The sequence below is a fragment of the Mauremys reevesii genome, linkage group 3, assembly GCF_016161935.1.
Source record: "Mauremys reevesii isolate NIE-2019 linkage group 3, ASM1616193v1, whole genome shotgun sequence".
Classification (NCBI taxonomy): Eukaryota; Metazoa; Chordata; order Testudines; family Geoemydidae; genus Mauremys; species Mauremys reevesii.
The window spans coordinates 58,114,895-58,138,637 of NC_052625.1; the positions used below are offsets into that span (position 1 = coordinate 58,114,895).

General features: G+C 41.0%; 1 protein-coding gene and 3 non-coding genes across 4 annotated transcripts in view; all 4 read right to left on the reverse strand.

Annotated features, from left to right (window-relative positions):
• Window positions 1-4,413: 4,413 nt before the first annotated feature.
• The window catches only part of WDR43 (WD repeat domain 43), a 34,940-nt gene continuing 15,610 nt past the window's right edge, over window positions 4,414-23,743 (reverse strand). The window contains exons 4-18 of the mRNA XM_039531771.1: window positions 20,848-20,968; window positions 19,629-19,768; window positions 18,916-19,018; window positions 17,703-17,767; window positions 17,060-17,231; window positions 16,459-16,545; window positions 13,172-13,303; window positions 12,492-12,629; window positions 10,973-11,059; window positions 9,726-9,757; window positions 8,010-8,073; window positions 6,951-7,064; window positions 6,356-6,425; window positions 5,670-5,722; window positions 4,414-5,548 (exon numbers count right to left, since the gene is read on the reverse strand). Coding sequence (XP_039387705.1) covers window positions 5,381-5,548; window positions 5,670-5,722; window positions 6,356-6,425; window positions 6,951-7,064; window positions 8,010-8,073; window positions 9,726-9,757; window positions 10,973-11,059; window positions 12,492-12,629; window positions 13,172-13,303; window positions 16,459-16,545; window positions 17,060-17,231; window positions 17,703-17,767; window positions 18,916-19,018; window positions 19,629-19,768; window positions 20,848-20,968 — 1,546 coding nt within the window. The 3' untranslated portion in view covers window positions 4,414-5,380. The remainder of the gene's footprint in view (window positions 5,549-5,669; window positions 5,723-6,355; window positions 6,426-6,950; window positions 7,065-8,009; window positions 8,074-9,725; window positions 9,758-10,972; window positions 11,060-12,491; window positions 12,630-13,171; window positions 13,304-16,458; window positions 16,546-17,059; window positions 17,232-17,702; window positions 17,768-18,915; window positions 19,019-19,628; window positions 19,769-20,847; window positions 20,969-23,743) is intronic.
• On the reverse strand, window positions 15,349-15,427 carry LOC120402480. The gene has a single exon (XR_005597261.1). It is a non-coding gene; the product is annotated as a small nucleolar RNA SNORD53/SNORD92 (small nucleolar RNA).
• LOC120402481 lies at window positions 19,433-19,512 on the reverse strand. Its single transcript, XR_005597262.1, has one exon. It is a non-coding gene; the product is annotated as a small nucleolar RNA SNORD53/SNORD92 (small nucleolar RNA).
• On the reverse strand, window positions 20,616-20,699 carry LOC120402482. The gene has a single exon (XR_005597263.1). It is a non-coding gene; the product is annotated as a small nucleolar RNA SNORD53/SNORD92 (small nucleolar RNA).

Genomic DNA, 23,743 nt, shown 5'->3' on the forward strand with positions numbered 1-23,743 from the left:
CTGTTGCAGGGGATGCACAGACCCCTGAATTCAGGACCTGGCAAGAGGAACTAATTTTCAACTGATTCTACAGCACAATATTACCTTTTTTATAGTACTGAATATTTGTAACATGCTTTGAACAGCTACATTAACCTGCACGCTGCCAACAAGGCAGTTATTGCCCTATTTGGCTGATTGGGGTGGTAGGAAGAAATGTCCCTGCCAACACTATTCAATCTGGTTCATACTGGAGAACTGAAGATTCACAACACACCCACTGCATGTTCATTCAAAAAAATGCTTAACTGTTACACACAACAATGAAAAAAAATCTCCAAGTCAACCGGCTTCTAGGCAGCTTTCGAGCCACTGATCCAGGTCTTCTGCATAGTTGCTCCAAGCTCACATGGGCAAGCTAGAACATTTATTATGAAAGCCTCTCTCTCTCTCTGCCCCCTTCCTTCCCGTTGCTCCTAGAGAACAGGAAAACCAACACCACATCGGCTACAGATTAGTCAGTATGCCTAACCCAACACCAACGTAGAACTGTGCAGAGACGAGGAGAGCGGTTTTCTCTGACTTCACAAAACTGTACTATCCCAGGGAAAATGTAATTAAAGAAATGAAGGCAAAAAGATTGAGATTGCACAATGCCAGCATTCACCCAGCCCAGCCTAGAGCTCGGGTGCTTGTGCACACGCCAGACCTCAATATTTTTCATATTCAGTTTTCAAACATCTTACTGAAAACAGCAGCAATAGGTTTGCTACACTATTTTTTTTCCCCGGAGCTAACAAGCATGTGTACAGACACTTCTCCCAAATCTTTCCCACTCCACTTCTGCTCTCCCCTTCCCCGACACCCCCATCAAGCATTTTTTTCTCCCCCATCTCTTATCTGCACATGCTCCTAACAATTTCAGGTTTTTGTGTTTAATGTTGGATGAATAAGCCCTGAACAGGGAAATTTAAAGGTGAACTGAAAAGCCTTATATAAAAAAAAAAAATCTCAGCTCTGTCACGTCACAGAGTGCAGGGTGTCTGAGAATGAAGCTTCAATACTCCCAGCTATGCTATGTCCTTAGAGAGAGGCAGGACAGCAACGGCAGACTGTAATCAGAGAGAGGCCTGCTTAAGAAGTATTTCCCCAGCAGAGCTTTACAAGGTCAGAAAGCATTTGAAAGGGCTGGCAGCACACAGCAGAAGAAATGACACGCACAGAGATTTGCATACGTGGCAAAACTAAGCGTAAGCACAGCCATGACAGCAGACATTAATTGCAGAGCCACACTGCCCAACAGCACGCGTCAGCAGCAACGGGGTTAAGCCAGCCTGAAGTTCATTAACTCTCTTCATATCTTTGTGCCCTCCTAGCCCAGGATGTTTTCATAGAGCAATTTTGACACCTACTGGCCACCTTTGGTACTGACTGTTACAGCATTCAAAGATCATGCAGAGGATGGGGTGCACGCAAAGCTGCATTAATGAGAGAATGAGCACTAGGAGACCCTGGTAGGGAAGAGATTGGGGGGGAATCGAAGGGAGTCCCTGAAAGAGAAGGTGATGGGAAGGTGGCACACAAGGAGCTTGCAGAATAGGTGAGCAAAAGTGGAGGGATGCAAGGAACCCCTGGTGTGTGCAGTAAACAACTTACACAAGGTATGAAGTTTTAAAAGCCTCTAGCAAGCCCTCATCTTGGCACTTCTATCAGATACCTGCACAAACTGTCAGCCAAATCCCCCATTCAGATAAGACCTATTTTAGAATTAGCATTTGATCTGACCCCCTTCACACCAAAACAAATTAATACCAGCACTAGGGAGGGAATAGGACTCCAGACACTGCAGCAATAGCAAGTGGGGAGATCCAAGTCAGGTGGATACATTCAGTCTGATATTTCTCCCACCCCTTCACCGGAACGTCATAGCTCCTCCTCCAGGAACAGTTTACAAGTTCACCAGAAAAAACAGGAGTCTTAGGCTTTTGAGGCAGATACAAGTAGTGACTTTTGTAAAACTAGCTGCTCTTTGTTCTGGATACCAGGTGGGTCATGCTGAAAGAGTACCTTCACATTTGAAATCAAAACCAGGTGCAGGCTCTGTGATTTTTGCTGCTGAAGTCAGTAATCCCATATACAAGTTAGGTGACCCTTGCATTCTGAAAGTCAGGCTATTCTGGGGCAGTCACTTAAAACCACTTTGTGCACCTCGGTTTCCTCCGTTTTTTATGGTGGACAGTACAACCTGTCAGGATATGAGGCTTAATTAATGTTTGTAACGCACTGAGATCCTCAAATGGTGGGTGTTCGAGAAATGCAAAGTATTAGTTGTGCGCGTTTCATGAAAGCTTGGAACCATAGGCCAGGTCTACACTAGAAAGTGTTGTTTTGATTTGGTTTGCTTTTTGCCAGCATAGCTATGTCAGTTAAGGATGTGATTTTTTAGGATACAGGTTGGTCCATAATAGCCAAATCTGGAGATTTTCTGGGAAGGCTGCCAAAGACATCTTTAACCGGGTCTCTGAAGAAGCTCAGAGTGCACTTCCTAGAGGCTGAAGTGGGTAGATGGATGGGTGGTGGAATCCCTGCAGAACTGATTTAAATGCTGTTGAGGTTTAATTTAATTATATTTATTGTATGATTAATTATGTAAGGTGTTTATTTTTCTAAGTAAATAGCTATAGCAGTAAAGCTCTCTAGTGTAGATGGTTGTACTGGCATAAAGAAGTGTTTTGGCAATATAGCTTATTTTGTTCCCTGAACCAGTATAATCTACACTGCCAAAAACACACACACTTGTGTCTTTATAACTGTCTCTACACTACAGGGTTTGCCGGCATAGGTATAGCAGTTAATCTTTTCTAGTGTACACCAGGCCTTACTTTTACAGTTGTTTACAGCAGTGGTTCTCAACCTTTTCCATACCAGAAACTGTTTTTCTGTTCAGGACCCTCCTATCTAGAAACGGATGGCCAACCCTCTGGATCTGTCTCCCCCCCCGCCCCAGGTTGAGAATCTATGGTTTACAGCCTTTGTTTCTAGCTGTGGCAGATCACAAGGTATTAGCCCTTGAACTATTTGGACAAGCAAATTTTTTTGGCACTCATCCAAATAGCAGCAGACAAGCATTTTCCTATCCCTGTATCAAACTCAGGACTCCCGCAGGGAGTCCCTAAAGCTACACAAGCAAGAGCAAAACCAGCGACAGATATATCACAATGCAGGGAAAACAATTACATGCAATCCAACTTTGCAAAGTTTAAATACGAGGTGCTAGTGAAGGCACCCAGCCAATGAACTCAAGAGCGAACTCCTATGATATCAATGTCATAGGTCCAATCTGGGACATAACAGTACATCTCAGGAAAATTACCTTTCCTGTAAGTTATGGGAGTACATTCCGTTCCTAAGAGCCTGGACGGGGTTCATGCATTCAGAATCCCATATTACACAAAGAGCATAAATCAGATACGATCACTGAACCAGTCAAGTTTCTCAGTTGGCAGATCATCACCACCTGAGTTACTGCCAGCACCACAAACAGCAGCCATAACGAAATGGTCCCACTATTGGGGGTAGGAAAGGAAGTAAGTGAGAGACTTCTCATTTCGTTTTAAAAGCCACCTGTGGGCAGTTTTCATGTATTAAGCATGCACCACTCTTGTGTCTCCCCATAAGCATTCTGTATTTAAAGCAAAAAAGGTAGCAAACTCCTCATTCAATGTAACAGATATGAAGAAAAGCTAACAGTAAAAGTGCCATTATGCTCTGAAAAGGGACTGGATTTTCTGAGTTTGGATTTGCCAACACTCAAAAGTTGCAATGGTTTCACTAAAATCTGTTTAAATTAATTTAAACTGGTACAGACCTCTCCATGGGAACACATATTGGTTAACAATGGTCATATCAATTTAGCTTAGTTTGGTAACAGTGTGTGCAGGCAAGGCCTCAGGGCTTCTGTATTTACCTTCTCTCCATGGCACAGGTATAATGTGCACCTAGTTTACGCTACCAGGGAGATTTTTTCCAATTGACAACACTTGGAAACCTCACCTAGGATTGGGAAAAACCAAGCCATGCTTCTCCTGCCTTCCAACTTCACCTATAAGATTTTGAAGTGAACTTGGCGGACGACGCCATGCAGAACACGAGACAATCCAACTTGCTCTCCCTCAGAGCATCTGGAAGCCAAATGTAGTGAGTGCTTGTTTGTGTCAGTGAAGCCAGCAGATACAGCTAAAGACATAGGGAGCTGAGAATCTGAGTTACCACTGGATGTGCTTCAAGCCCAGAACATGGTCAGCATTTTCCCCGGGATACCTGCTTATGAGACAACTCCCTCAAGCACACAACCTCTTCTATCCCCACATATATTACAGAACAAGTACTTGGTAAAGGAGATGTATATTTATTCACTTTACAAAGAGGGCAGTATTTAGTTGCAACAGCTCCATTTATAGACAAATATACTGTACATTATACTGGTGAATGGCTCAAACCTTTACCGTATCTTGCTCTTAAAAATGTGTTTATACCACGTCAGCTTCCATTGCCTTAGCAAATAGCAATCCTTGTTCTGCCACTGAGAGATTAAAAATCAGTAATAAACGTATACACTTTGCGTTACATATTCACAAGCATTCACCCTCCCTCTCCCCTAATTTTTTTCCATTCCCCCTCCCCCTCAAGATGAAGTCTCTTCCTGGGTCAGCATTAAACTTATATACAGGATCAATTAAAACAAATTAGAAACCACTGATAGTTCTAATGTCCTTCTGAAGCACAAAAAAAGCTATAGATTTATACATACATATAAAAGTCAAGTCCAATTTTGTTTAAAAAAGAAAAAGCTGTTTGAAACCAGGTTGGCATTCAGACATTGCCAAGGCATGGGTGAACCTATGAGGAGAAAATGAAGAAATTCAATAGTGAATTTAAATATTACAAAAATATTTTTTATTTTATTTTATTTTGAAAAAATGCAGCAGGATGCCCACTTGCTATCGCTAACTGAAGCGAGAAGGTATAGTCTGATCTTTGATCTGTTATATTTTAAACAAATTCAATGTAAAGCTGCAACAAGTTTACCACACAAATGGCGGTGGCAGGTTTATTTCACTTGAATACAAATATGCTTGTCCATGAGACGGGCGAAATCTGACCATGAGATGGCAGAAATTTTATATATAAGCTCAGGGATATGGGACAAGAGAAGGCTGGCATGGTTAAACATTCTGGATTCAGGAATGCACAGTGCCCAGAAGTGCCTCTGCACATGGGGAGTGCAGACTCATGCCTGGCTATGTGACTACAGCAACTTTCAGCAAGGTGATCCAGAATTTTAGAGTTCTGGCAGCCCACTTCTTTTAATAGGTGTTCCGTTTTTGTTTAAAACAATCTGTTATTCTTCTTCACTTTCATTTTCTGGGTCCAAATCAGATTCCCCATTGATTTCTTTTTCCACAGCCATTTCTTGTTCATCGGATTGCTCCCCTTTCTCTTCATCGGATTGCTCCCCTTTCTCTTCATCGGATTGCTCCCCTTTCTCTTCATCTTCATCCCAGTTCTCCTGGAACAAAAAAACAAAAACCAGGAACAGCTTAATATTTGGTACAAGCATTTCTGCAATCCTATATTCCTGTGATCAGTCAAGTGAAGGACTGAAGTCTTGGACAAAGAATTTTACTTACATCCGAATCTTTATCTGCAATCATCTCATCTTCAGAACCATCCTCGGAGGATTCTGTAAATGGAAAATGCTACATAAGTCAGGAGTACACAACAGGTTTGATGCAGTCTTTACTCAAATGAAATCCAAGATCATGTGCCACTACATATGTTAACTGGCTGTGCCATTTAACACATCTACCAAAACTGAACATTAGGTTATTTTGATCAGTGTAAATCAGTTGCTCAATCATCATCCTATGCACAATATTTCAGAGTTGACATAAGACCCAAACCTCAGGTCTACAGATATTTTAAATCCTCTGGATTCTGGACAGATTTGGAAGCGTCTTCTAGTGATTTATCTTCAGCAAACGTGCATTCTGCACTACAGACCTGGGCCAACAAATCTGGATTCCTGGCACTAGAGTTAAGCAGTATGTTGGACTTGCAGTTACCACCAGGGTTTTCATAACTGTAGAGGAAAAAATCCAACCAACCAAAAAGCTACTTGACAACTCCATACCACCTTCTCCCCTCCACTGTCTTCAAGCAAATCCTCCATGGTAGATCACACAGCGAGAGGCACAGAATTGGAATGTGGACGGCTGGCAAACAGCTGTAACCTTAGTAAAGGAGCTGAGCTACACTAAGTGTACAATGGTTCGATCTGTTCTCAAGGTAACCCCACATGAAGTCTTCTGCTTACCTTCCTCATACACTAGTTTTGCAGTCTGATTAATATCAGTTGCATCCTGTATTTTTTCCAGTGCTGCAACCTAAAAGAGATTTGCAAATATCACAATAAATTGCAGTCATGTAATCCAACCTTAAAACCTACCACGTGTTTACAAAACTCATCACAATTTAAGTGAAATCTCCATCAAGCCTGGATTTTATTCTTCCATCCATATCCGTAGTTTTAAAACAGCTGAGTATTTAGGATGGGCAGAAAAGTTATAATACTAAAGAGAAGAGACACGCATCTTAAGTGGTTTAAAATTCTCCTGCTTATTTCCAGTCTCAAAACCTTGACGGTCAGCATATAAATCAGAAGGAAAAATGTGACTGAATCTTCAATGAGAAAACATCCCCAATTAAGTAATATTAAGTCAGTTGAGAAAAATATGGTCAGTAGCAAGATGCTCCTTACTCAACTGTGCTGCCTCCAGCATCATCAGTGTGACTATCCAGCAACTGTACTGAGCTGTGGATGGCAGGTTTGGTTGCATCAAATTTGAAGACAACCACTATTTCCGACATCATTTCCATCTTATACCCCAATGTTTATAGCTTGAACTCACCTGGGTGATGATAAGATAGAGTTTTCCATGGAGGCGAGAGAGCTTCTGCAATGTTTTTACTCTGCTCTCCATTAACTGATATAGCATACCCAGCTGAGGAACCAGGTCTGGCAACTTTACAGAAAAAAAAAAGCACAAGAATGAGGCTGTTTTGTTGTCCTCTTCCACTTCATAAGAAGAGTCTAAACTGCATTTTAGGTGCTGCCTATAGAGTCCTTGCTCACATCGTCTCTCAGAGAAAATGAGAGCTGAGATTTCACTACGTATGAACGATTATTACTTCAAGAAGTCTGCTAAACCAATGCTTGTCTAGGCTCTATCCACTTTCAGCTCATGCAGATCTAATTTTCCTTCTTCACTTGATTGTGGTATACAGCATTAAGAGAACTGATGGGAAGGGCTAGTATGAATGGGAACTGCACAAGTATCAGCTGAGAGTCTGGGAATGTCAATACACATCAATCCTAACCTACAAACTCCCACATTGTAGACCTGGACCTTTCTGGAACAGAAGACCAATTGTGCCAAACTAGTGGTTTCTATCACTAGGTCAAGACTAAATTCATCCTTCACTTGTGGTAGGCTTTGAAGCCAGAAGCCAAGAGGCTAAATGCTCCTGCATTAGCTTATCCAGGACACCCAGCTAATACTCCACTTCCAGCATACTTTTATGAAGTAAAGCTAGCTGCACTCAAGATAGTCTCAGATCAGTCTGCAGTAGGAAAGTACTTGGGCAATTTCTGTTTAAGAAGTTCACCCAACAAGGCTAGATCATCATATATTAAGCCAGCTCTGCGTATAACTCCATAACTAACAGAGGCATGGCCAAGCAGTTTGATTTAGTGCTAATGGTTGCACTGGATAATGCCAGCTACCAGGTAATTTATAGCATGTTGTGGCAAAAAAAGTGTTGCCCATGACATGAAACATCTTTTTTGGGGAGGTTCATTTAGACAGTGGTAGCACCAGATTAGGATGTTAGGAGGGTTGACTTTTAATGGAAGAGCAGAGGTACATTTTAGTTAGCTGCAAGCATCGACCATAGAGCAAGATACTTACTGTGGAAAGGTAGGATGCATGTATAGTGAAAACAGACTTTAGCCACCGGACCATGTGTGAGGCACTGGAGGAGAGAAGAGCACAATAAATCAAAGATGAGTGTAGCCAAGAGAACACCTTATGTTTTGACCACTAAAATGGTTTAAATCAAAATGTCTCAGTGTTTTGTTTTAGAAAAGAGAAGCCAAGCTAGAAATAAGAACAATTTATCTACACAGATAGGAGACGTAAACCGTTCCATTAGAACTGGAATAGTCATTTAAGTGTCTGAGTTGTACTAAATTTGCTCTTCGTTGTTGCTTCCAATATCTTCCCTGACAAGTTTAGATTGATCAAAGATCTAAAGCATTCTTTTTTTTTTTTTTTTCCCTTTCTTTCTTCAAATTATGGAGTAAACTTTGCCTCCCAACATAACAGGGTAGACAGCTCTGGGAGTCCTGAAACGATCCCAGTACTGATAGAACAGGTTCTACACAGTGCTGAGATGACTAATCCAGTAGCTATTTAACAATTCTTTTCTCAATATGAACAAGTGTTACTATTTTGTGATTTACGGGTTAATATACAATTCAGATTAGATTATCCTTTGTGGTATTTATCTTTGCAAACCATACATATTAATTCCCAGTATTGACAGCTATACAAATATTCACAGTGTATGTACTGTCTTAATTCTGAAATCAGAAACTAAATCTGAGATTACTTGACCCCCCCCACACACACACACACAGACACACACTTCTGCCACTCTTCCGGCCCCCACTCCAGGTTATAAGTGACATTCTGATTTGGGAAAGGCAGTGAATAAGTATATTCTAACTGCAACTTGTTTAACCCGACTATTAAGAGCGGTTTCATAATTCATATTTTTATATATATATAAAAATACAACTTTCTTAATGGCTAGCCTATTAATTTAAGGATTTTAACTGAGTTTCTGAAACATTGAAAGGCCACTGGGTTAACAAAGATTTTTGGTCAATGTAACTCAGATTTTAGAAGCCCTCCACTGAGCAAAATGTCTCTTCTATTAACGCAATAAAAGTGCACAAACAAAAACATTTCAGTATAAAGTTTATTCAGAAGTACTACTGTGTATTATATTCATTCAAAAATCACACTGCATTTACTGCATATTTTGTTTCTTTAATAAAAATATAAGAACGCCTAAGTTTTAGCCATCTCTCTCTAGGGCAATTAAGGCACCTATTGAAGTTATCTGTTTATGTGTGATAACAGAATTATGATTTATATGCAATATCACAAAATGGACACATGCAGTTTCTTCATTTCCCTGTCCTCTTGCTGGAGGCTAACAGGTTTTTGGATATTTGTCCTCAACTCTACTACTTTATTTATATACGGATACTTGTAGGTTTTCGCTGCTGGCTGAGAGTTTAACTATTTTGTTTTAATTATAAACTGCTGATAGAGGTGGCCAGAAGTCCATTGGATAATGAGTTAAGGGAACATTGTTTCCATACTCAGATGCCCTTTTCCATTTCTCTATTTTGATGTATGCAATGATTTCTCAAACAGACTGAGTTCAGAGAGAAACGCCCCCAAACAGCTGGAACCTCCATCAGTCAAGTCAGATATTTCCTTTCATGAGGCTATAGTTTTATAATCACTACCGTGGGCCTCCTCCAAACAAATGAAAAAGCACCATTCCTTTAAAAAAGTCAGCTAAGCTTCCTTGTGAATCATTTCTCTTACCTGTATGGGTGGCCTTGCAACCTCTTTGTAATCTGAAGAAAGAAAGAAAGATGAGGTCACTTAGAAGTCTGGCATACATGACAGTTCTCATCCTAACATTACATCTGTATATCAGCCCAGAAATCAGGACGCAAAAATCCTCAGGTATTTAAAGTCTGCTAGAAATCACCAGCGCTAAATAAGATGTACACTGTGAAGCTCATGTTGTTGCACTGACTGCTTTTGGGGAAGTGTCTGAATGGGGTATCAGTTCAAAAGAGAAATCCACTTCTGGGTAAAGCTACACATGAAACGTTTCAGTCCAAATACAACTGGTGGGTTTTTTTCAAATCTAGTTGAATACATGTAGAGAATTAGGATTAAAAAAAGGTAACAATGCTTAAGTGACTTAGGCTCTAAAACCAATTTTCAAAAGTGACTCAAGGTACTTAGGAACCAAAGTATCATTGGAAGTCAATGGGACTTGGGCTCCTAAATCACTTCTGACAATGGGACTTAAGCACTGTGAACAAAATGTTCACCCTCAACTGGAAGTACAAGTTCAATGCAACACTGTTGCTACCATGCCAGCTAAGTATGTATAAGGTCCCCGTCACTGTAGTATCGCTGAGTGCCTCTAAGTATGAATTGAGTTATTCTCACACTACCCTCTCAGGTCGGATAATTATCCCCATTTTATACATGAGGATCTGAGGCGCAGATATTAAGTCACCCATAGTCTCAAAGAAAGTCACAGAAGGAGATAGCACAACCAGGAACTGAACTCTGATCTCCTGAGTTCTAGGCCTGTGTCTTCACAAAACCATCTTCCTAGTTTTTATTGTGAAAAAAACACTAGAGTTAATCCCTAGCAGGATTGACAGTGAGACAAGTTCACTGAATGTGCAGTTATTTTGCATGGTTTCAGAGTAATGCAGAACCTAACACAGCTCTCCTGAATTAAACGTTTCAGTGACAAGTCAGACTAGTCAAAGCTGGCCTCTGATAAGTGCCCACATCAGTATGAGGCTAATACCTTGTTAACACAACCAGGACGATACGCTCAACTCTGGGAATGACATTGTTTCCATATTTGCCTCAGAAGACAATTGTCAGAGTCAAGACAAAAACTGCTTCAATACTGGATAACCTCCACACCAATTCCATAGAGTAAAACAGGTGTATATTTGGACTTCCCAAGTAAGAGGAAAAGCCCAGTGTTAACTTGTTCTACAACAGCGGAAATTCTACAGCAGTAATTCTCCTACCTCGTGCAGCAATGGAATGACCGCATGTACAGGTATCTTAGCTATTGTGTTCTTTATTAAAGCTTCCTTCCTTGTTTGAAGCACTTTCTGTGAAAAGAGGGGGGAAATATGAGATCAGAGAAACATTAATCAGTAAATACATACGTATACAATCAAGGACACCAAGGACATATCTACAGGGCACAGAACAGGAGACAGAAAAAGATGAGGTTTGAATCTCTGATGCTCACATCTCAACCCTGTATGTAAAGTCTGAGGACGTGTGCCAGAGAGAAGATGAACATGGAATCATCATTAATGGGGTACTTTCTAAAGAGACAAGCAAGTCCTTTGAGTGATGTGCAAAAAAGCTGCTAGCATGTTTGCAAATTACAGAAGAGGTGTTTTTTCAGTAAATATAGTGCTCATGAAAAAAATACTGGAATGATTAGGTCATGGACACAACTTCATTTTATCCATCATGTAGCCACTCCATGTAAAGATTGAGGCACGCTGGAGGAGGCAAGGAAGTTTTCCTTGCTACTGTCAGTGTTCCACCTGTACTGTGGATAAAGGACTTCAGATTCAGGACTCCCAAGTTTCTCTTAAATTTAACCCTCCCATTCCTACACACACCCAACAGCAGGTTTATCTATCAACTGACTTGTGGGCCCTCCAATACTTATTTATTCAAAGCATATCCACTCAGAAGATCTCAAGTCAGGTCTAAGTAGAAACCATGCACTAATCAAACCCCAAAGGAAAAAGTGACACATTATTAACATTAATGGAAGAACAAGTGAACTGTGACACTACAGAATTTATATGGTTAGATAACTATTTTAACCTGACCTGTGAGGAAATGTTATGTTTAGTTTTGAGAAAAGACGACTAATGGGGACCTGATAGTCTTCAAATATGTTACAAGGAGAATGTTGATCAATTGTTCTCCACATTCATTGAAGGTAGAACAAGAAACACTCAATCAGCTTAATCTGCAGCAAGGGAAATTTAAATTACATATTAGGAAAAACTTTCTAACTATAAGGATAGTTAAGTATTGAAACGTTACCTAGAGAGGCTGTGGACTACCCATCACTGAAGGTCTTTAAGTATAATTTAGACAAACAACTGCCAGGGATGGTCTAGATATACTGTATGTGGTCCTGCCTCAGTGAGATGAAAATCTTTCAAAAGTCCCTTCCAGCCCTACATTTCTATGTTGTATAACACAAATCGACTAGCTTTGAAATCCAGGGGTTGGGGAGGGGGGGGGGGGGGAGGGAATCCAGAAGACATCTTGCAAAGCAGATCAAATAGAAAAAAATTAGCAAATATCATCAATTAAAACAACATATATGACAGGTACACATAATGGCACTTCTGTTTCTACGCTGCAAGGCAGTGGGATAATGCAAAAAGCAGCGGAGCACAAGTGGCAAATTTAACACTAGTCATACAGCCTAGTATGCACAAGAAGCCACTTCACAAGTCTAAGCAGAATAACTTGAGCATCACATGGTGCTCTTATAACACTTACATTTAAGATATTAGGATCATTGCTTTCCAAGCCCTGAACCAAAAGCACCGCAAAGCTGTCAGTTTGTGGAAGGCCACCTTTTGTTTTTATTTTCACAATATCAATATCCATTGCACCAAGACGGTCTTCAATACTATCCTGCAGAAGAAATAAATATGGACAGTGTCATTTAAACCAACTTGCAACCAAATACATAAGGCTCGGACTCTATCAATTATGTTTTTTCAGGGGTGTTTTTTGAGCCACCAGCTGAAGCAGAGCACTGAACCCTCTGCAACAGTTCTCAAGGTCAAATCCTATCTTGCTATATTTTTTAGGCAGGACAAGTTCTCATCTCTCATGACATAGCAGAGACATTCAGGAAAGAAGAAGCAAGAAGAGCTGGAGAAAGGGAATATGGCATCTGTGTTGAGAAGTGGGGGATCAAAGCCCAGCAACATGCTCTAGCAGAGAGAAGGCAAGAATACAACAAAGTTCTTCAACAACATGGTAGATCTGTGGGCAACGTGTAGGACTTGGATGCAAGACTGCCATCATTCACAGTTGCAGGGGAGCTCATCCCAGATCATTCGCATCAACTGATAGTATAACAGTTAGCTCTCGGTCATTATTTTGGCCAAAAGGGGGGAACAGTCCAATCTGGCATGCTTATTACTGTTTAGTAAGAGCACTTTGATTACCTCTTTGTCTCCAGGTTTTCTTTTGCTTTCCATTTTCTGCATTCCAGAGGACTGAGATTTGATGGTTGCACTATGTCCAGGAATTCCAGGCACTAAAACTTTGGCTTCTTTGTTCACAACAGGAGTTTTTACCTAGTGATAAAGAGACATCCCCACACAAATAGGAAACATGTTCAGGTGTGTTTTCTGTAGTCCAAAACACTGGTTTATTGTTTCAGACCCACACACATGGTAAAACCATTCCCCGCCACATATTAATATCTCCTCTCAGAATCCATGTCTGGTAGTAAGACAAGAAAGTCCTACAAGGAAGTTTAAGGTTGATCCCAGTGGACCATTTGCTGAACTAACTCAATTAATATTTGTAACTGGGCTAATTATGCACCAAGTGAGAATCATTTATTTATATTCCAGGATGTTCAACTAGAGGAAGTGTTTCCTAATTACACTTAACAGAAACACTTGTATCTTTGCTGGAAATGTATATAGTAAGTGTAGAAAATCTAACACCTTCAAACAGGGATCGCCCTATCTACCGCTGAAAGACATGCTCCTTTAAGGTTGCGCAATGCTCCCTTATAACATTGATTGGCGGTTGCCTGCTTTGTCCACTGCTTGCAGGAAGAGCAGCCCGTTGGAGCTAGCTGGTGGGGGCTTGGAACCAGGGTTGGTCGGCAGCGCCCCCACCAGCTCCCTTAAGTTCCTTGTGTGGCAGCCGCCCAGCAGGCTATCAATTGTCAGACAGTTCAGATGTCCCTCCCAACACTGCCCTGTGCTGTTCCTGCCTTCTGCCTTGGAGCTGCTCCCAGAAGCCTCCTGAATGCTGTGCAGACGGTAGGGAGGAAGAGAGGTGCTGATATCAGGGTGCCCCTCCCAGCTCCTGTACCCCATCTCCCCAGAGCAGGGTGGGGACACGACAGAGCTCAGGACCAGGATGAAGGGAGCTTGCTGGCAGCAGCTGCTGTCTCAACTTGCCGATCTACTTAAAAAGGCAGTGTACTTACAGTGGAGTCAGCGTACTTAAATGGGCTCTCTCTCACACACGATGTGTCTCTCTGTCTCACACACATATGCACCCCCCAGCACTTTTGAAAGTGGAGGGAGTGGTGCACTCCAGTGGGATAGCGTGGGTTCATTATTACGTTCAGTTTCCACAGGGAATATCTGCAGCCACTGCCATGCGTCTATTGTGTCTCTTCCCTTCATTCGTAGTGCCTTGTAGAGCGTGAAGCTACATTAACGTGTTAACCCTTGAGGGCTCAGCCAAGTGCTAGTTCATCATTTAGCAGTAAGGCATTCCCTGGGAAATATCCCACCCTCTGACTCCACCACCTCAACCAAGCTCCACAATCATCATTGCTGTGTACAGTATTGAATTGTTTAAAACGTATACTGTGTCTGTGTTTTGTCTGGCGAAAAAAAATTTCCCTGGAACCTAACCCCCACCCCCGATTTACACAAATTATGGGGAAATTGGATTCGCTTAACACCATTTCACTTAAAGTAGCATTTTATAGGAACATAACTACAACGTTAAGCGAGGAGTTACTGTATACGTACTTGTGCGGCAGAAGAGAGGGTATAAACTACAACAGACAAAAAGAAGGGGGGGTGCAATCAAGTTTGCACACTAGAGCAGTGGTTCTCATTTAGGGAGGTAGAATACAAGTATCTGAATTAAATCAGGCCAGGATGCTTGAATAAGCAACCCGTTATCACAGAAAGAAATGCCATGGGATCTTTAATGAATACAAGGAAGTTGAGTTGTAAGTCTCAACTGAAAGTCAGCACATCCAGCAGCACAGTGATCAGGCTGGATCAGTGTGGATGCATGGAAGCGTGACACATACAGAATTCCAATAATCACTTATTGCAGAAACCTGTTTAGAGGTCATCCATTCAAGCACTGACCCGACTTAATCCTTCTTGCTTTGAGATATGATAGGTTCCCAGTGAGCAGTAGCACTGGCTGTCAGTGCACCAATACAGACTACTATAATGACTGTAGCAAACTCCTTCTATCACCTCACTTCCAGTAAGATTTAGGTGTAGTAGGCAAAAAGAGATACTCCAGTTTCAGGTTGTTACAGTACAGCAGGTTTTGAAACCTACTCTAGCTACAGATATTCGTAGGGAAGTGCCAAGTGCATGACACATGGAACTCTTTTCCAGAAGGCATGCTCAGACAGCCAAGAGAAAATATGTCTTCATGGAATTCAGCAATAAGCGAAACCAAGACGAAAGTCATCACAGCAAGCCCAAGATTCCCTATAGCTTTCACTTTGGTGCATCTATCATTGGCTTCATGACTACAAAAGAACACAAGCCCACATCTGGCTCACAGAAACCCGGAGATGTAGCAGTAGTCCGAAACCCAATAAGCTAACTCATACAGCAAAATTAAGTGTGCCACAGATTCTTGGTGTTTCAACTCAGAGTTATCAGTAAGTGTAGTTTAAGAAAATGCCGCCTCTATACACTTACACTTGTGGGCTAAGTGCACTGAGTCTACAAGCCAGGAATCTTCTGAGCAGAGTGTCCACTGGGCCAACTCATACCATAATACAGGGTTCCCAGGGTAAAAAAGGGGGAGCAGCCTCTGCCTTTCTGTTCTTTATACTAGTTCAGAAATTCTTAACCTGAAGAAAGCTGAGACTCCAAAGTTACAAAGGCGGGGCAAGGATTATACAGCAACAACACCCTTCACCAAAAGCCACTTACTGATAAGTGTCTTCAAGGTACCCTTTCCTTCTAATACTCTGTGAACCCTGCACATGGGCCAGAGGTGAAAAATGGTCTCAACACACGTTGCTGTGTAGGATTTCAAGTTCACATTCCCAGGTGCTGTATCCCTGGGAATTAGAGCATATGAAGGCCACCTCACAGAAAAGACAGGACACCCGATTTAAGAATCTACAAAAAAGGCAGGATTAATTTTACAGAAATACTAAAACAAGAACACCCAAGCATTGCCCAACTGAGGGCTGCAAGGGCAAGTTGTTATGATGCAAGGATCTGCCCCTGGCAAAAATTGGAGATGCCTAATCTTGAGTATAGAGATGAAGGCAGTAGTAGTCCTAGTCCGCAATACCCTATCTCCATCTAAGCACTGTGTGCTAGGACCAGTAAAAGCCAATGAGATGCATTTTGTTCAAGGAATGCTATTTGTTATTGAACTTCTCCTCAGAAGTAACCAATGTTGAACCCTATCTTCTCTGCTAAAATACAAGGTTTAGTATTGATAAATATAAAGCCGGAACAGGGACTAGGATGTTTCAAACACTCACCTTTGATACAGACATTTCTGTTTGAAGCGCCATGGTCTTTTGAACATCCCTTATCAAGCATATGTGAGATTCGGTGGTGTTCAAGGACTAACACAGGGGAAGAAAAGAAACAGTCCACATAATTTAAACACACCACTGTGACTCATGAAGCTACTTCAACAGGTTAGAAATAACTTATCAGGCATTATCAGTAAAGTGAAATTTCGGTTACTTGGGGAAAAGCACAGCAACTGCTTTCCTGAAGTCACCAGATTCCTATGTCTTTCAAGGGAACTTGTTCGGGTAATGGAGGAACTTCAACTGAAGCACAATTTATTAACACCAGTTTTAAAGTTGCTGCAATGGAGTGGTCAACAATGCCTGTTGGAACAACAGCAGGAAATACCCCCAGCATTAGCTATATTGTGTTTAATAAAAGAAAGCAGAATCAAAATTCCCTTTCAGACAGCTGTACTGAGGGCACTGGACACACCACAGGAAAGAGTGGCTTTACCTCGCTATGCAAGTCCACATTAAAAATTCCTCCATTCAGAGAGTAGTTGGGAGTTTGTGTTACACGCCTACAAAACATTAGGTTGCAAATCAAGTAGGCTTTACATACCACTCTCTCAATGATGGGTTGTAAGGTGTTTCCATACACAAGCAGTAATGATTGCTTGTCGGAGCAAAATGCAGCTGCAAGAATAGGGACTGGTTTTGGCGTGGCGTCACTGTCCTTTCCAGACGTTGCTATCTGGATAGTACAATTTGATGTTAAGGGCTTTTTGCAGTATCTGAAAAGAAATTATTTCATCAAAACAGATTTAGTTAAAAACAAGAATACTTTGCCTTTCTACAGCACCTTCTATTAGCTCTCCAATCAACTCAATCTCAACAGTTTATAATTTTAAAGGTGGGTTAAGTGAGGCACAAGGAGGTTAAGCAACTTGTCTAATGTGACAGTCAATAGCAGAGCTGAGTGTAGAATGCAAGAAACTAATTTTCACAGTCCTCTGCTCTAGCCACTAGATAATGGTCTCCCACAGTTACATATCCAAGGTACCAACTTTACAGAACACAAGTTCTGAGAAATAAGCATTGTGTCTGAGGCAACTGGGTCCTATCTTATGACCAGGATGTAACAGTTTAAGACCTGAACAGGACCATACTCGGAAATGACTACAAACTGCCTTGCGGTATCCCCAGGTTCCTCTAAAATATAAGGTTAAGATAAAGAACTTTGAATTTTTAAAATACCAACTTACCCATTTAAGATGTGTTCAAATAAATGCAACTGTCCATCTCTGCATACCACTGCTAACTTCACTGGCTGAAAGAAAGTCACAATATAGGGTCTTTATTAGATCAGAGAACAAACTTCCAGTTATTGATACATCATGAGAAATTAACATATGCTACTATGGTAGGAACTTAAATTAAATCTACTGAAGTACCACTGATATAGGCAGTCCCACTAAAATGGCTTGGACACAAGTGCAGAGGCATAGGTTTGGTAAGTGTTTAATAAAGCAGGATTTTCAGCATATCTACATGGAGGCTGTTTCTATAGAACATGTATGCGAGACAGCAAGTCAGCCATAACATGCCTCTTTGGCCAATTACTGGTATACATATAATATATCATATTCCATCTGAGATCTCTACAGTAATGGATGAAAAAGTAGAAAGCCTGGCTTGACCTAGTTCATTTTAAGAAGGAAGGTGAAGGATGTAGGGAAGAGGCTTAAATAGAGACTGAAATATGTTACGGAACATGCTTCAGCTGTGTCATCTGTGAATAAGATTTGTTTCAACTCTCCGATTCTTTTATGTAGAAGTTTCCTGCGGAACATCCTAATGTGCTAAAAATCTGACTTATGGAATGCATATCTGATACAATATATTAAATTGTAGTTCATTCAAAATTCAGTGGGATTGTCCTTGCCTCCTCATTTCAGGAAAACCATGGCAATACTTGAACCGTATTTTGGAAAGAAACATGCTTATTTTGTGCTACAAGACGTGGCAAATAACTGATTGCTAATAAATTGTTTCAATTTTAGAGTCAGTTAACATTTTCACATTATTAACAAGAATGCTGAAAAACATTTAAGGGATGGAAGTCTGAATGCTGTTACTTTGTAGCTCTCTAGTCTAACACCAGTTCTCAAACAAACCCATTAATTCGCATTCAACACTCATCCTTGCTTACCACACACCAGAGTGTTTTAGAGTCATAGAATATTAGGGTTGGAAGGGACTTCAGGGGGTCATCTAGTCCAACCCCCTGCTCAAAGAAGGACCAATCCCCAGATTTTTACCCCAGTTCCCCAAATGGCCCCCTCAAGGATTGAACTCACAACCCTGGGTTTAGCAGACCAATGCTCAAACCACTGAGCTATCACTCCCCCCACTAACAAGAAATCAGCACTGAAAACTTGAAACCAAAAATGTACAAGTTCAAACTACTTCTCTTACCTCCTCTTTGCTTTCTGACATTGTTATGTCAACAAAGATTGGCTCATCTGTAACAGTAAAAGACATCACAGCATTCTTGTCTTTTCTATCTGATCTGATCTGCCTGGAGACACAAACAGCACATATTTCGCGTAGTAAGAAAAAACATTCATTACTCTGCTACTCTCTGCATCATCACTGAAGGAGAGCACAATATTATAAATCCCCTGAACAGTGATCATCTACAACCCAGCTATATGTGGATTAAAGACTTATCAACTAAAAAGTGTTTTAACTATTCAAAGCTCACCATGCCAATCATATGTTTTCTTAAAATCCTAAGAATGTTCTAGCCCCAAACTGTAAATTACTAAAAAAAATTAGTCAAGATTCTTGTACAAAACAATCCCCAAGTGCAAAGAAAATGTGAATGTTTAACACACACTTTTTTAAAAATAAGACACTAAGAGCAAAGAAGTCAGTCATGTAACAATGTTCTTAGCATGTAGTACAGTCCTGAGTAGGGTCTACAGGTAGCATGCTCAGACACAGCCAAGGAAATTCACATCCTCATTTTATTGTCAGTGAATTGAAACCACAGTTGAATCATCATTGCATCAAACCAGAATAACCCTTCTGTTTATCTATGAGCAAAATAATTCAATTCGCACTTTTGTGAAAAGTCTATGCTCAAACTGAGCATCAACAGATTTTCACAAGAAAAGCCTACATACCATACACTGAGTAACCGGTCACGTGCTGCTCCAGACAGGAAATAGAGCCCTGTAACTCCGTCAAAGGGCTGACTTTCATTTGGAGGTCGTACCGTGGTGAACAGTAGCGCTGAAACTGCTGTCGCATGGCCTGTGAAATTCTAGAGGAAATGAAATTTTATTTGTGATGGGATGGTGAAGAGTAGTCATATAGTAAACTTTTGATGTTCAAGCTGTGACGAAGAACATTATGCAAGCTGCACAGGTCATAGCCAAGTATTACAGAATATGTCAAGACGTTTCTACAGTGTTTTCAGTTAGAACTAGAATCCAGCTGCCTTGAACCTCATGATATTCATCAAGAGAGAAATGAAAGTGGTTACACAAGGAAAGGAGACAGACTGGTAGGTGGAATTTCAGATTGGGAAAAACAGAGAGAGAAAAAGTCATCCTCCCCAACAACCTTCTGTATTTTATTCTGTAGTCCCCTGTGGGACTACCCCAAGAGGTGGTGTTACACCGGTACCTCTGTTACTGCCCAAAGTTACTTCCCCATCTATTCATCTTCTCATGGGGCTTACAAGAAAATGAAGACCTGTTTTCGTTTTCAGCCTACAGTTGAGCATACTGGTTGGTCAATGCGCCTACTATTTTTAATTGGAGATGACCAGCAAGTAATTAAGTTCCATGTGTTTAGACCAGGTTTTTGTCTGTGTACCTAATAGGATGTTTGCTACTATGCCTCCCAACCTGCTAGGTAACAGATAAATAATGTAACTGGTTACATTAAGATTGGAAAGACACTGTCTGAAGTCTTATAGCACTGGGTCTCTGCTGAATGCTGCTGGCAGAGTCCATTGTCATATCTGAAAAGAGCTGGTTTGGTCTATTTTTATGTCTCTAGAGACAGAATTAGGAGAACACACACACACAAAAAAAGACATCCAGTGAAAATGAGCCATACGAAGCTTATGTTAATAGTTGGTTTGCACAGGGGCTACTGACAGCACACTCAGACACAGCCAAGGAATTTAGTGTCCTCATTCAACTGTCAGCAAGTAAAAACCACAGTTGAAGGTATCATCATAGCACCAACTTCCAGTAGCCCCTGGACTGACAATTATTTCTTTATACTCAACACAACTGGGACATGCTGCACCAGGAAATACTAGCCACACTAGGTCAGTTTAATCAGGGAAGGATTTTTTTTAGATCCAGTATATAAAAAAAATTCACTTACTCTGTAGACTTCTTTGGTCTCCAGGTCCCACAGTTTGATAGTTCGACCAGCGGAAAGTAACATCTTTCCATCTGGGCTGATGCACAGACAGCTAACGCTGCTATTGTCACCTTTCCATTTGCTAGATTTTTGTTTGCAAGGGAACAGAGGAAGGTAGGAAGGGAGAAAGGAAAGGGGCATCAGTTAATATATCTCAAACTCAGAGCAGCAACGCTGAAGAGGCTAAGAAAAATGCAATAGATTTAAGAAGCTACAAGTTGTGTCACAGCAATTAGTTTTTTTGTCCCCCCACAACCAAAGCCATTTACACACAAGAATATTAATGTGCATCAAATGAAAAGGCCACACAGTCTTGGTCCGTTGCGGCCCATACTTTACCATTTCAGTGTATGTAATGCTGGTGAAAGGCTCTGGACTGACTGCCCCAAAGTCCTGTACACCCAAAACAGGTTAGCAAGGGCCACAGTAGTACATGATTCCTAGTGCACCAGACCCCAGAAAGTGTGCTCAACTTTTTCTGGACAGACTCTCCCAATAGGGTAATTTTGCTGTGTGCCAATGTTGAGGCTTAGTTCATTAAGGGACTTTTGAGGTCCTTGAATAAAGGTGTTATAAAAGTGTCAAACACTGCCATGTACACTTGTCTCCACTAGGAACTAGTCAGTGACCAACACACTTCACACAGGCCACTAAACTGCAAGAGGACGATCAGTGTTCATTCAGTGTAAGGAGTGACCCACGCAACCCCATCATAAACATTTGGTTCATTGTTACAAGTTTAAGACATCTTTTTCTGAAATGCTTCAATGCAATATGCACGAGGTTGACTATCTTCAAAACCAAGCTAATTTATTCCACACCATCCTTGACAATCCAACAGAAAAGTCTAAATGGAATGTTTACATTTCACGGGCAATGCTATGTTCAATTCCACAGAGTTCTTTGGTTTCATATGCTCTTCCAAAGAAGAAAAGGAAAAGACTAAGCAAACAGCATCCAAATTGACTCTTTCCTATTTAAATATTCTGCTCTGGGCACATTTAAAAATGTTTTAAACCAATATAAACTAAGACTAAAATCCATATGTTACTATTTAAAAATTCCTTCCATATCAAATATTTAGATATGAAACTATACAGCAAGGAAGAGCTATATTGTGATACTGATGACAGATAGCAAGGATGTAGTTAGACAATAAGCAGCTACAGCAGGCGAGAGAACAGCAGAAGTTTTCCACTGCTCTTTTGGGTAGGTTTTGTATTTAACCCCTTCAGTTGTTCAATCACACTAACATTATGTGTGACTTGTCACAACTGCAGGTAAGGGATTTTCAGACAGAAGCGTGATTTTTATGTTGTTGGTGTGCCTTCAGTTTATATATTCTAATTAAATAAATGTCTTTGTAGTTATCTACAGCAGCAGGTAACTGCAGTGAATATGGTTTCTTTCAAACGTTCATTCCCACAATGTAGGATAGGAAAGCAACCATTGTTAAATGCTTTGAGCAGCTACTGTGAGACACTGAATACAGGTCACATGATAAACTCACACCTCTGAACAATCCGGCCCCTAGCTGTGATTTTTCAGGCATCTGTAAATCCACAAGCTGAACTGATCAAAGGACTATGTTGGTTCCAGTGTTGGAGCTACAAAAACAAGACTTTAGGTGACTTACATGGAAGCAATATTAGCCAAACATCTTGTAGTACTTTTGGCTTGGTAAGCTACTAAGAACTCAGTAACAAACAGACTCAGGGCAATCCACTGAGATCAATGCTGCCATAAGGAAATTATTTAAGGAATAAATATACGAATACAAATCAGTTCCCACTGAGCATGAGGATTAGCTCCTCCAGGAAGATTCACCCTTTCTGGGGGAGCCAAAAAGAAGTCCAGGGAAGAGAGACAACTTCCTCTTCTCACACAATTTTTTAAATTTATCATTAAACCAAGCAGAGACGTATCTGCATAGTACTAATTAATCATTAGATGGTGTTGCTTTTGCAAATTCCTAAAAACAACAAATGTGGCTTCCAGTGAAAGAATTAGGAGAAACATACAAGCTTACTGCCGCATTGACAACTGAACTATCTGAGAAGAGATGGGCTGAGGCACTTACTGAGACAGAAGAAATCTATAACCACCTAGTTTTACTTACTAACTGTTAACTTCCATCACCACAACACTGATGGTTTTTAATAATGTCTACTTGGAACTCTCTTTTAATGCTTTTGTAAGAAGTCAACTATTCTGTTTAAATTATTAAAGACAATTATTTCAGGGAAATGGCACAGAAGAATAAAATTTACAGGTACCCATATTTGAGTGTACATCTACACTGCAGTAAGGGGTGTGAATGGCAGCTTCTGTAGACATACCCACACTAGCTGTACTCTAGCTAGCTCACTAAAAATAGAAGCGAGGATGCGGTGGTGAAAGCTTCAGTGCAAGCTGCAGAGACATATGTACTCAGGGGAGTCAGGCAGGCTTGCGAAGCCCACACCACGGCATCCTCCCTTCTAGTTTTAGTGAGCTAGCTAGAATACAGCTAGCACCAGTAGGTCTACAGAAGCTAGCACTCACTGCCCTGACTGCAATGCAGACAATACCCTGAGAATGTCCTTTCAAAACACATCTGGCTAGATTCTGTGCAGTACCACCCAGGGCAAGAGGGGGGTAAAGGCTGCTTTATGCTACCTTTGTCTCTTTCAGATTCTGGGCTGCCGCAGGACTGAAATGGCTCAAGCAACCCTACATGCTTCTGTAACTTATGGCAGCCTCCCTAGTGCTAAATAAGGGCCGTGCAGCATCTTAGAACCTGTGCAGCACCTAGCACTATGAGAACACCTCCTCCCACCCCTATGCACAGGCATATGTAGTACAGAACTACCTGTAC